Source organism: Lissotriton vulgaris, unplaced genomic scaffold, assembly GCF_964263255.1.
Source record: "Lissotriton vulgaris unplaced genomic scaffold, aLisVul1.2 SCAFFOLD_542, whole genome shotgun sequence".
Classification (NCBI taxonomy): Eukaryota; Metazoa; Chordata; class Amphibia; order Caudata; family Salamandridae; genus Lissotriton; species Lissotriton vulgaris.
Genome location: NW_028250708.1, coordinates 683,151 through 696,328, shown reverse-complemented (window position 1 = coordinate 696,328; position 13,178 = coordinate 683,151). Strand labels below are relative to the sequence as shown.

The window sequence follows — 13,178 nt, the reverse complement described above, 5'->3', positions numbered from 1 at the left end:
GAAGGCACCGTCCAGTCTGTAGTAAGTGTTGGAAGGCACCGTCCAGCCTTTAGTAAGTGTTGGAAGGCACCGCCCAGTGTGTAGTAAGTGTTGGAAGGCACCGTCCAGTGTGTAGTAAGTGTTGGAAGGCACCGTCCAGTGTGTAGTAAGTGTTGGAAGGCACCGTCCAGCCTGTTGTAAGTGTTGGAAGGCACCGCCCAGTGTGAAGTAAGTGTTGGAAGGCACCGTCCAGTGCGCAGTAAAGGTTGGAAGGCAATATCCAGCGTGTAGTAAGTGTTGGAAGGCACCGTCCAGTGCGCAGTAAAGGTTGGAAGGCACCGTCCAGTGCGCAGTAAGTGTTGGAAGGTAATGTCTAGCGTGTAGTAAGTGTTGCAAGGCACTGTCCAGCCTGTAAAAAGTGTTGGAAGGCACCGTCCAGTGAGTAGTATGTGTTGGAAGGCACCGTCCAGTGTGTAGTAAGTGTTGGAAGGCACTGTCCAGTGTGTAGTAAGTGTCGGAAGGCACCGTCCAGTGCGCAGTAAGTGTTGGAAGGCAATATCCAGCGTGTAGTAAGTGTTGGAATGCACCGTCCAGCCTGTAGTAAGTGCTGGAAGGCACCGTCCAGTGTGTAGTAAGTGTTGGAAGGCACCGTCCACTGTGTAGTAAGTGTTGCAAGGCACCGTCCAGCCTGTAGTAAGTGTTGGAAGGCACCGTCCAGTGAGTAGTAAGTGTTGGAAGGCACAGTCCAGTGTGTAGTAAGTGTTGGAAGGCACCGTCCAGTGTGTAGTAAGTGTTGGAAGGCACCGTCCAGTGCGCAGTAAGTGTTGGAAGGCACCGTCCAGTGTGTAGTAAGTGTTGGAAGGCACCGTCCAGTGCGCAGTAAGTGTTGGAAGGCAATATCCAGCGTGTAGTAAGTGTTAGAAGGCACCGTCCAGCCTGTAGTAAGTGCTGGAAGGCACCATCCAGTGTGTAGTAAGTGTTGGAAGGCACCGTCCAGCCTGTAGTAAGTGCTGGAAGGCACCGTCCAGCCTGTAGTAAGTGCTGGAAGGCACCGTCCAGCCTGTAGAAAGTGTTGGAAGGCACTGTCCAGTGTGTAGTAAGTGTTGGAAGGCACCGTCCAGCCTGTAGTAAGTGCTGGAAGGCACCGTCCAGCCTGTAGTAAGTGTTGGAAGGCACCGTCCAGCCTGTAGTAAGTGTTGGAAGGCACCGTCCAGCCTGTAGTAAGTGTTGGAAGGCACCGTCCAGTGAGTAGTAAGTGTTGGAAGGCAGCGTCCAGTGTGTAGTAAGTGTTGGAAGGCACCGTCCAGTCTGTAGTAAGTGTTGGAAGGCACCGTCCAGTGCACAGTAAGTGTTGGAAGGCAATATCCAGCGTGTAGTAAGTGTTGGAAGGCACCGTCCAGTCTGTAGTAAGTGTTGGAAGGCACCGTCCAGCCTTTAGTAAGTGTTGGAAGGCACCGCCCAGTGTGTAGTAAGTGTTGGAAGGCACCGTCCAGTCTGTAGTAAGTGTTGGAAGGCACCGTCCAGTGCGCAGTAAGTGTTGGAAGGTAATGTCCAGCGTGTAGTAAGTGTTGCAAGGCACTGTCCAGCCTGTAAAAAGTGTTGGAAGGCACCGTCCAGTGAGTAGTATGTGTTGGAAGGCACCGTCCAGTGTGTAGTAAGTGTTGGAAGGCACTGTCCAGTGTGTAGTAAGTGTCGGAAGGCAACGTCCAGTGCGCAGTAAGTGTTGGAAGGCAATATCCAGCGTGTAGTAAGTGTTGGAATGCACCGTCCAGCCTGTAGTAAGTGCTGGAAGGCACCGTCCAGTGTGTAGTAAGTGTTGGAATGCACCGTCCACTGTGTAGTAAGTGTTGCAAGGCACCGTCCAGCCTGTAGTAAGTGTTGGAAGGCACCGTCCAGTGAGTAGTAAGTGTTGGAAGGCACCGTCCAGTGTGTAGTAAGTATTGCAAGGCACCGTCCAGTGTGTAGTAAGTGTTGGAAGGCACCGTCCAGTGCGCAGTAAGTGTTGGAAGGCAATATCCAGCGTGTAGTAAGTGTTAGAAGGCACCGTCCAGCCTGTAGTAAGTGCTGGAAGGCACCATCCAGTGTGTAGTAAGTGTTGGAAGGCACCGTCCAGCCTGTAGTAAGTGCTGGAAGGCACCGTCCAGCCTGCAGTAAGTGCTGGAAGGCACCGTCCAGCCTGTAGAAAGTGTTGGAAGGCACTGTCCAGTGTGTAGTAAGTGTTGGAAGGCACCGTCCAGCCTGTAGTAAGTGCTGGAAGGCACCGTCCAGCCTGTAGTAAGTGTTGGAAGGCACCGTCCAGCCTGTAGTAAGTGTTGGAAGGCACCGTCCAGCCTGTAGTAAGTGTTGGAAGGCACCGTCCAGTGAGTAGTAAGTGTTGGAAGGCAGCGTCCAGTGTGTAGTAAGTGTTGGAAGGCACCGTCCAGCCTGTTGTAAGTGTTGGAAGGCACCATCCAGTGTGTAGTAAGTGTTGGAAGGCACCGTCCAGTGTGTAGTAAGTGTTGAAAGGCACCGTCCAGTGTGTAGTAAGTGTTGGAAGGCACTGTCCAGTGCGTAGTAAGTGTTGGAAGGCACCGTCCAGTGTGTAGTAAGTGTTGGAAGGCACCGTCCAGTGCGCAGTAAGTGTTGGCAGACAATGTCCAGCGTGTAGTAAGTGTTGCAAGGCACCGTCCAGTCTGTAGTAAGTGTTGGAAGGCACCGTCCAGTGCGCAGTAAGTGGTGGAAGGCAATGTCCAGCGTGTAGTAAGTGTTGGAAGGCACCGTCCAGTGCGCAGTAAGTGGTGGAAGGCAATGTCCAGCGTGTAGTAAGTGCTGTAAGGCACCGTACAGCCTGTAGTAAGTGTTGGAAGGAACCGTACAGTGTATTGTAAGTGTTGGAAGGCACCGTCCAGTCTGTAGTAAGTGTTGGAAGGCACCGTCCAGTCTGTAGTAAGTGTTGGAAGGCACCGTCCAGTGCACAGTAAGTGTTGGAAGGCAATATCCAGCGTGTAGTAAGTGTTGGAAGGCACCGTCCAGTCTGTAGTAAGTGTTGGAAGGCACCGTCCAGCCTTTAGTAAGTGTTGGAAGGCACCGCCCAGTGTGTAGTAAGTGTTGGAAGGCACCGTCCAGTCTGTAGTAAGTGTTGGAAGGCACCGTCCAGTCTGTAGTAAGTGTTGGAAGGCACCGTCCAGTCTGTAGTAAGTGTTGGAAGGCACCGTCCAGTGCGCAGTAAGTGTTGGAAGGCAATATCCAGCGTGTAGTAAGTGTTGGAAGGCACCGTCCAGCCTTTAGTAAGTGTTGGAAGGCACCGTCCAGCCTGTAGTAAGTGCTGGAAGGCACCGTCCAGTGTGTAGTAAGTGTTGGAAGGCACCGTCCAGTGTGTAGTAAGTGTTGGAAGGCACCGTCCAGTCTTTAGTAAGTGTTGGAAGGCACCGTCCAGCCTTTAGTAAGTGTTGGAAGGCACCGCCCAGTGTGTAGTAAGTGTTGGAAGGCACCGTCCAGTGTGTAGTAAGTGTTGGAAGGCACCGTCCAGTGTGTAGTAAGTGTTGGAAGGCACCGTCCAGCCTGTAGTAAGTGTTGGAAGGCACCGTCCAGTCTGTAGTAAGTGTTGGAAGGCACCGTCCAGCCTTTAGTAAGTGTTGGAAGGCACCGCCCAGTGTGTAGTAAGTGTTGGAAGGCACCGTCCAGTCTGTAGTAAGTGTTGGAAGGCACCGTCCAGCCTTTAGTAAGTGTTGGAAGGCACCGCCCAGTGTGTAGTAAGTGTTGGAAGGCACCGTCCAGTGTGTAGTAAGTGTTGGAAGGCACCGTCCAGTGTGTAGTAAGTGTTGGAAGGCACCGTCCAGTCTTTAGTAAGTGTTGGAAGGCACCGTCCAGCCTTTAGTAAGTGTTGGAAGGCACCGCCCAGTGTGTAGTAAGTGTTGGAAGGCACCGTCCAGTGTGTAGTAAGTGTTGGAAGGCACCGTCCAGTGTGTAGTGAGTGTTGGAAGGCACCGTCCAGTGTGTAGTAAGTGTTGGAAGGCACCGTCCAGCCTGTTGTAAGTGTTGGAAGGCACCGCCCAGTGTGTAGTAAGTGTTGGAAGGCACCGTCCAGTGTGTAGTAAGTGTTGGAAGGCACCGTCCAGTGCGCAGTAAGTGTTGGAAGGCAATATCTAGCGTGTAGTAAGTGTTAGAAGGCACCGTCCAGCCTGTAGTAAGTGCTGGAAGGCACCATCCAGTGTGTAGTAAGTGTTGGAAGGCACCGTCCAGCCTGTAGTAAGTGCTGGAAGGCACCGTCCAGCCTGTAGTAAGTGCTGGAAGGCACCGTCCAGCCTGTAGAAAGTGTTGGAAGGCACTGTCCAGTGTGTAGTAAGTGTTGGAAGGCACCGTCCAGCCTGTAGTAAGTGCTGGAAGGCACCGTCCAGCCTGTAGTAAGTGTTGGAAGGCACCGTCCAGCCTGTAGTAAGTGTTGGAAGGCACCGTCCAGCCTGTAGTAAGTGTTGGAAGGCATCGTCCAGTGAGTAGTAAGTGTTGGAAGGCAGCGTCCAGTGTGTAGTAAGTGTTGGAAGGCACCGTCCAATGTGTAGTAAGTGTTGGAAGGCACCGTCCAGTGTGTAGTAACTGTTGGAAGGCACCGTCCAGTGCGCAGTAAGTGTTGGAAGGTAATGTCCAGCGTGTAGTAAGTGTTGCAAGGCACTATCCAGCCTGTAAAAAGTGTTGGAAGGCACCGTCCAGTGAGTAGTATGTGTTGGAAGGCACCGTCCAGTGTGTAGTAAGTGTTGGAAGGCACCGTCCACTGTGTAGTAAGTGTTGCAAGGCACCGTCCAGCCTGTAGTAAGTGTTGGAAGGCACCGTCCAGTGAGTAGTAAGTGTTGGAAGGCACCGTCCAGTGTGTAGTAAGTGTTGGAAGGCACCGTCCAGTGTGTAGTAAGTGTTGGAAGGCACCGTCCAGTGCGCAGTAAGTGTTGGAAGGCAATATCCAGCGTGTAGTAAGTGTTAGAAGGCACCGTCCAGCCTGTAGTAAGTGCTGGAATGCACCATCCAGTGTGTAGTAAGTGTTGGAAGGCACCGTCCAGCCTGTAGTAAGTGCTGGAAGGCACCGTCCAGCCTGTAGTAAGTGCTGGAAGGCACCGTCCAGCCTGTAGAAAGTGTTGGAAGGCACTGTCCAGTGTGTAGTAAGTGTTGGAAGGCACCGTCCAGCCTGTAGTAAGTGCTGGAAGGCACCGTCCAGCCTGTAGTAAGTGTTGGGAGGCACCGTCCAGCCTGTAGTAAGTGTTGGAAGGCACCGTCCAGCCTGTAGTAAGTGTTGGAAGGCACCGTCCAGTGAGTAGTAAGTGTTGGAAGGCACTGTCCAGTGCGTAGTAAGTGTTGGAAGGCACCGTCCAGTGTGTAGTAAGTGTTGGAAGGCACCGTCCAGTGCGCAGTAAGTGTTGGCAGACAATGTCCAGCGTGTAGTAAGTGTTGCAAGGCACCGTCCAGTCTGTAGTAAGTGTTGGAAGGCACCGTCCAGTGCGCAGTAAGTGGTGGAAGGCAATGTCCAGCGTGTAGTAAGTGTTGGAAGGCACCGCCCAACGTGCAGTAAGTGTTGGAAGGCACCGTCCAGTGTGTAGTAAGTGGTGGAAGGCAATGTCCAGCGTGTAGTAAGTGTTGGAAGGCACCGTCCAGTGCGCAGTAAGTGGTGGAAGGCAATGTCCAGCGTGTAGTAAGTGCTGTAAGGCACCGTACAGCCTGTAGTAAGTGTTGGAAGGAACCGTACAGTGTATTGTAAGTGTTGGAAGGCACCGTCCAGTCTGTAGTAAGTGTTGGAAGGCACCGTCCAGTCTGTAGTAAGTGTTGGAAGGCACCGTCCAGTGCGCAGTAAGTGTTGGAAGGCAATATCCAGCGTGTAGTAAGTGTTGGAAGGCACCGTCCATCCTGTAGTAAGTGTTGGAAGGCACCGCCCAGTGTGTAGTAAGTGTTGGAAGGCACCGTCCAGTCTGTAGTAAGTGTTGGAAGGCACCGTCCAGCCTTTAGTAAGTGTTGGAAGGCACCGCCCAGTGTGTAGTAAGTGTTGGAAGGCACCGTCCAGTGTGTAGTAAGTGTTGGAAGGCACCGTCCAGTGTGTAGTAAGTGTTGGAAGGCACCGTCCAGTGTGTAGTAAGTGCTAGAAGGCACCGTCCAGTGCGCAGTAAAGGTTGGAAGGCACCGTCCAGTGCGCAGTAAGTGTTGGAAGGCAATGTCCAGCGGGTAGTAAGTGTTGGAAGGCACCGTCCAGCCTGTAGTAAGTGTTGGAAGGCACCGTCCAGTGTGTAGTAAGTGTTGGAAGGCACCGTCCAGTGTGTAGTAACTGTTGGAAGGCACCGTCCAGTGCGCAGTAAGTGTTGGAAGGTAATGTCCAGCGTGTAGTAAGTGTTGCAAGGCACTGTCCAGCCTGTAAAAAGTGTTGGAAGGCACCGTCCAGTGAGTAGTATGTGTTGGAAGGCACCGTCCAGTGTGTAGTAAGTGTTGGAAGGCACCGTCCACTGTGTAGTAAGTGTTGCAAGGCACCGTCCAGCCTGTAGTAAGTGTTGGAAGGCACCGTCCAGTGAGTAGTAAGTGTTGGAAGGCACCGTCCAGTGTGTAGTAAGTGTTGGAAGGCACCGTCCAGTGCGCAGTAAGTGTTGGAAGGCAATATCCAGCGTGTAGTAAGTGTTAGAAGGCACCGTCCAGCCTGTAGTAAGTGCTGGAAGGCACCATCCAGTGTGTAGTAAGTGTTGGAAGGCACCGTCCAGCCTGTAGTAAGTGCTGGAAGGCACCGTCCAGCCTGTAGTAAGTGCTGGAAGGCACCGTCCAGCCTGTAGAAAGTGTTGGAAGGCACTGTCCAGTGTGTAGTAAGTGTTGGAAGGCACCGTCCAGCCTGTAGTAAGTGCTGGAAGGCACCGTCCAGCCTGTAGTAAGTGTTGGAAGGCACCGTCCAGCCTGTAGTAAGTGTTGGAAGGCACCGTCCAGCCTGTAGTAAGTGTTGGAAGGCACCGTCCAGTGAGTAGTAAGTGTTGGAAGGCAGCGTCCAGTGTGTAGTAAGTGTTGGAAGGCACCGTCCAGTATGTAGTAAGTGTTGGAAGGCACCGTCCAGTGTGTAGTAACTGTTGGAAGGCACCGTCCAGTGCGCAGTAAGTGTTGGAAGGTAATGTCCAGCGTGTAGTAAGTGTTGCAAGGCACTGTCCAGCCTGTAAAAAGTGTTGGAAGGCACCGTCCAGTGAGTAGTATGTGTTGGAAGGCACCGTCCAGTGTGTAGTAAGTGTTGGAAGGCACTGTCCAGTGTGTAGTAAGTGTCGGAAGGCACCGTCCAGTGCGCAGTAAGTGTTGGAAGGCAATATCCAGCGTGTAGTAAGTGTTGGAATGCACCGTCCAGCCTGTAGTAAGTGCTGGAAGGCACCGTCCAGTGTGTAGTAAGTGTTGGAAGGCACCGTCCACTGTGTAGTAAGTGTTGCAAGGCACCGTCCAGCCTGTAGTAAGTGTTGGAAGGCACCGTCCAGTGAGTAGTAAGTGTTGGAAGGCACCGTCCAGTGTGTAGTAAGTGTTGGAAGGCACCGTCCAGTGCGCAGTAAGTGTTGGAAGGCAATATCCAGCGTGTAGTAAGTGTTAGAAGGCACCGTCCAGCCTGTAGTAAGTGCTGGAAGGCACCATCCAGTGTGTAGTAAGTGTTGGAAGGCACCGTCCAGCCTGTAGTAAGTGCTGGAAGGCACCGTCCAGCCTGTAGTAAGTGCTGGAAGGCACCGTCCAGCCTGTAGAAAGTGTTGGAAGGCACTGTCGAGTGTAGTAAGTGTTGGAAGGCACCGTCCAGCCTGTAGTAAGTGTTGGAAGGCACCGTCCAGCCTGTAGTAAGTGTTGGAAGGCACTGTCCAGTGCGTAGTAAGTGTTGCAAGGCACCGTCCAGTGTGTAGTAAGTGTTGAAAGGCACCGTTCAGTGCGCAGTAAGTGTTTTAAGACATAGTCTAGTGCGTAGTTAAGTGTTGGGAGTCAAGGTCCAGTACACAGTGGGTGTTGGAAGTGCCTGTTGTGTGTTTGTGTTGAGTGATACTTCTTGAGTTGCACGAAGTGTTGATCTGATCTCACAGAGGCAAGTTGCAGTATCTAAAGATAAGCAGGAATTGTTGTTACTGAGGTGTGTGAGCCACTGCTTCGTACTTCCTGAGTTGCTCAGCAAGGCTGGCTTTGCTGTCTAAAGAGATGAGTGATTTCTCCTTGCTCTGCTTGCATCTTGTGTCGGTTGCTGCTTGCAGTCGTCTCCTGGCAGGACAACAGCTGTGGAGTGATGTAAACACCACCCATTGGGAAGCACCAGCTGCCACTGGCTCTGTGGCTGGTTGTGCCGCAGTTAGACTGGCAGCAGGCACCGCCCTTCCGTGCAGTGCCATGTGGGCACTGTGCCATGTGAACATGTTGTTCACATCCAGGTGGCTTTAATTACTGAGCAGGTGATATTTGCCTTTGGCTGTTTTTCTCCTGTTGCTCATGTTGATGTGATTAGTGATGCTCTGAGCTTCTCAACGAGGCTGGACTGCACCCAGCTGGGTGTGGAGCAGACATTACTGCCCCGTGTGGGCCCTTCAGAAGCCAGTGCTTCACGGACACTGCCCCCTGATGGCCTGTCGGTCTGTACCCCACCCAGTGGGTTCCTCTGATCTCCTTCAACGACTTTACTTAGACGTGCCTGTAGGTGGCCTGTTGGCTGCTCCACTCCTTCCGACCGCCAGAACACTCTCAGCCACTAGAAGTTATTTGTATTTGTAAAGCGCCTTATCACCTGTGAGCGTATCCTGGCTCTGCATCAAAGTGCTTATCAAGTAGATTCAGTGCACTAGCTTTAGGTCTGGTCTGTCTCTTTACAAATCTCTTATCTCGCCCCATCCCCACGACCTTCAGAAGATCTCTGTCCCATATAGAAAAACCATGTCCACTGTGTCTCAGGGTCACTCGAAAGCCGCTTAGGCCGACACGTACGTCTGGCTTGGCAGTTCGGGCTGGACTGTTCCCATGAGGCACAGGGTCAGACTGATTTGCATATAGCCATGTCTGAACTGGGGTGGCAGAGTGGGCTAAAGAACGGTGATGGAATAAACCCAGATCTTTTGACTGGGTGTGAGTGTTGATTGATTCAGATGCTCCGTCCATCACCACCACCTTTTGTACTGCTTTTGGCCGCCATAAGTGTGGCAGGGTATGCTCAGACGTGAGTCCCTTGCTCACTTTGCCACTGGATTCAAGCAAGCCGGGCTGAAGACGGCTGGAATGCCAGAAACCGGTCCTCGGAAGCTTGTTTCCGGTCCAGGGAAGACATGGCTTGGCAGTTCGGGCTGGACTGTTCCCACGAGGCACAGGGACAGACTGATTTGCATATAGCCATGTCTGAACTGGGGTGGCAGAGTGGGCTAAAGAACGGTGATGGATTAAACCCAGATCTTTTGACTGGGTGTGAGTGTTTGATTGATTCAGATACTCCGTCCATCACCACCCCCTTTTGTACTGCTTTTGGCCGCCATAAGTGTGGCAGGGTATGCTCAGACGTGAGTCCCTTGCTCACTTTGCCACTGGATTCAAGCAAGCTGGGCTGAAGACGGCTGGAATGCCAGAAACCGGTCCTCGGAAGCTTGTTTCCGGTCCAGGGAAGACATGGCTTGGCAGTTCGGGCTGGACTGTTCCCATGAGGCACAGGGTCAGACTGATTTGCATATGGCCATGTCTGAACTGGGGTGGCAGTGTGGGCTAAAGAACGGTGATGGATTAAACCCAGATCTTTTGACTGGGTGTGAGTGTTTGATTGATTCAGATGCTCCGTCCATCACCACCCCTTACTGATATATGATCAATTATCAGACCCTCCATGGTCCCCCGTTTTAAATATCAGGGCCTCGCTGTAATGGCGTTCTCTGTGTCTGCCTCCGACCAGTCCTTCCGTCTACCGAGGAGCCACCATTCCTTGCCATGATATTTCTTCACAGAAGGTGCATTGGTTGCTGGTGGGGAGGGGGGTGGATTCTTCGTGAGGGGGGAAGATCTGGAGATTCATCGGGGTGTGGATAAATGTTCATATTTACTAGATCTGGTACAAAAGATCAGAAGGGTGTGTAAGTGTTAGTTAGGGGTCCTATTTCTGTTTATATATATTTTGGTATTCATTTCAATGGCTAGAGATTAATAAAATATTACTACTTCACTCTGCTCTCTCCATACTGTCTTCTCCCCCAGTACCCTCGCTCTCCCTGTCCCATCAAGCCTTCTCTCATGGCCTCCTCTGTTTCTCTGCAGTGGTGTCGGGCGGAACTGGGGCTGGGCCTCGGCAGGCAGCAGCATCCTGGCAGAGTTTGGTACCCTGCACATGGAGTTTGTGCACCTTAGCTACCTGAGCGGAGACCCTGTGTATTACAATAAGGTAAGGGCAGCGTGGTCGCACCGGGGTGGAGGGTACGGGCGAGTGTGTCCCCATGTGTGCCAGTTCACATGCGTGTCAATGTCTGCCACCTCTCAGTGGTATCACAAATCTGAAAGAAACACGTTAGTTATAGATTCCTTACCTTAGAATTACCCCCAGGCGTCAGACTGGACCTGGAAAGTATTTTTTCGGCAGCAGTACCTCTGTGCGTCGGAAGGTGGCGTTGGTCGGCTCCTTGTCTGTCATTGGCGTTGTGGTCACCGGAATGACGTACTTAGACGCCGCCCTCGCTGACGTTTTCGCGCCAGCTAGAGCAGATCCGGGAAGAGCAGTACCTCAGTCATTTTTTAACTATGTTTTTCTCGACTTTTTTCGATGTCTTGTTTCGAATCTCTGAGTCCGAACAGGCGCACCAGGGATGCCCGGTTTTAAGGCCTGCGGTTCCTGTAACCGACTGATGTCGGATCTGCACCACGTGTGCCTCTTTTGCCTGGAGCGCGACCACGAGCCCAAGTCGTGCTCCGAGTGTCAGTTATTCACGTTGAAGGATTTGCGGGAGGGGTCCCAAAAGCTGCTTGAACGACGGCATTCAACTCCACGCTTTTCGAGGTCCCGGTCGAGAGGGAGGTTGAGGGACCGGTCGTGGAGCCACCTTGAGTCCTGCTCAAAGTCATCCAACTCTGCACTTGGGGTTGCGTAAGTTGAAGCATAAGAAGAAGTCGAAGAAGCATTGTCTCTCTTCACCTTCTCCTCGTTGGGCGGCTGACTCGATGAGGTGCGCCGGTGGTGCCACTCCTGCGGCACCACGCGCGAAGGGTCGACTCCGAGATTCCCTCCCTTTCCTGGACCCGTAGCAACCCCCGCCCAGCTTTGTACGCTCTACGAGGCAATGCATGCCATCTTTGGGCGGACCGACCCCACCGGCGTGCCATTGGGCCCCGGGGACTCGGCTGGGGGGCCTAGGTCTTCGCTGCCAGCCGCTCTGGCCCCACAGGCCCCCCTTGGATCCAGGCCTGGATCTGGATCGGCGCCGGTTTACCTTATTACACCTCCACCGGCGCCGCTTCCAATGGCACCACTATTGTGCCCCGGGGTCGACCAGCGTCTACCCCAGCCTCCTTCCCGACGTGGACACGGTACCGGACCAGTGTCGACCGACGCCGGATCTGGCGCCAGGTGGGGTTTCCATGCCCCTGTTTACTCTTGGGGCCCTTTTCCAACCACAGTGGCGCCCAGAGGAAGAGGAGGAAGACTGGGAGGGGTCAGGTGACCCTTTAACTGACCAGGCTTGAGCCTGAGCAGGACTGGAGAGAGGAACTTGGGGATGCCAGTGGTCTTGACACTTCACCCGACCTTGGCATTTTGTCTCCTCCTACCGTGGCTACGGAGGAGAGAGCGTCTTACGCTGTGTGTTGCGTAGGGTGGCCGAGGTTCTCAACCTCGAGCTTCCTAGGGTGGGGGTCAGGTTTAACCTCCTGACTGAGGTGCCTCAACCGGCAGCGAGCTCTTCGGAGCCCCTGCTGCCTTTTAATGAGGCCCTCACTGACGTCCTTTTGGGCACGTGGTCCAGGCCCAACACGGGGGCTCTCGTGGACAGAATGATTGCCTGACGCCAGCTCTGGACGACTCCACTTTCCTCTCCCAACACCCCACCCCGGAGAGCTTGTTGGTCCAAGCCTCCACCTCCAAAAGTGCCTTCCCTATTGCTCCAGCAGGAAGGGAATCCAAGAAGCTGGATCATCTTGGGAAGAAAATGTTCTCTTCCGCCAGCTTAGGACTGTGGTCCGTAACCACTGCATGTCTCTTGGGCACTCAGTGTGGGATACGGTGGCGCAAGTGCTGCCTCAGTGTCCGGAGGAGGCCCGGGCAGTGCTCTCCCAGGCTGACGCCGCTGGGAGAGATGCAGCTAAGTTTACGATCCGTTGTGGGGTTGACACCACCGATTCTCTGGGCAGGACCATTTCAATGTCGGTAGCGCTCCGTCGCTACGCCTGGATAAGGTCCACTGGGTTTTCGGGGGATGTCCAGAACGTCTTGATGGACTTGCCCTTTGATGGCCGTCGCCTTTATGAGGATAAAGCAGACAACGCCGTAGAGCGCGTCAAGGACTCATTGGCTACGGACAAGTCCTTGGCCCTCGCCTCTCCTCCCATCCGGTGCAGTCTGCTTTTCCCCCCTTTCGTGGCTATGGAAGGGGTGCTCCGCTACGCAGCAAGTTACCCAACCTTTGTGCGGCCGGGGACGTGGGAACCAGCGTTGTGGCTCAGGGGGCCAGCAGGCGGGCCAGTCCACCAACCCCCCTCTGTGGCAGCCTCCAAACTCTCCTAGTCCGACCTTTCAAGCCCATCAAACGCCAGTGGGCGGCAGGAGTCACCTTCCCCCACTGGCACACCATCACTTTGGACAGGTGGGATTTGCAGGTAGTCCGAAGGGGCTACTCTCTCCCCTTCGAGACTACCCCTCCATCCATGCCACCTCTTTACCACCGCATGTCGGAGGATCATCTGGCCCTTCTCCAGCAGGAAGTTACGGCTCTCTTGGCCAAGGGAGCCCTTGAGCGCGTTCCTGTTCCAGGAGTAGGTTGTGGTTGCTACTCCCACTTCTTTCTGGTTTCCAAGAAGGACAAGGGCCTGCGTCCTCTCTTGGACCTCAGGGACGTCAATCGCTTTCTCCGGAAGGAGAAGTTCAAGGTGTTGACGCTTGCACAGGTTTTGTCTGCCCTTGACCCGGAAGACTGGATTATAGCGTTGGACTTACAGGACGCTGATTTTCCCATCCCAGTCCTGCCAGCCAACTGACGTTAACTGCAGTTCACTGTAGGCCACAAGCACTTTCAGTTTACAGTGCTCCCCTTAGG

At 53.5% G+C, this 13,178-nt stretch overlaps 1 protein-coding gene across 2 annotated transcripts in view; it reads left to right on the top strand.

Moving 5' to 3' along the window:
- The window catches only part of LOC147663157 (mannosyl-oligosaccharide 1,2-alpha-mannosidase IB), a 451,075-nt gene that overhangs the window by 288,440 nt on the left and 149,457 nt on the right, over nucleotides 1-13,178 (top strand). For both annotated transcript variants that reach the window (XM_086950629.1, XM_086950628.1), the window contains one exon: nucleotides 10,198-10,321. In XM_086950629.1, the coding sequence (XP_086806755.1) occupies nucleotides 10,198-10,321 (124 nt within the window). The remainder of the gene's footprint in view (nucleotides 1-10,197; nucleotides 10,322-13,178) is intronic.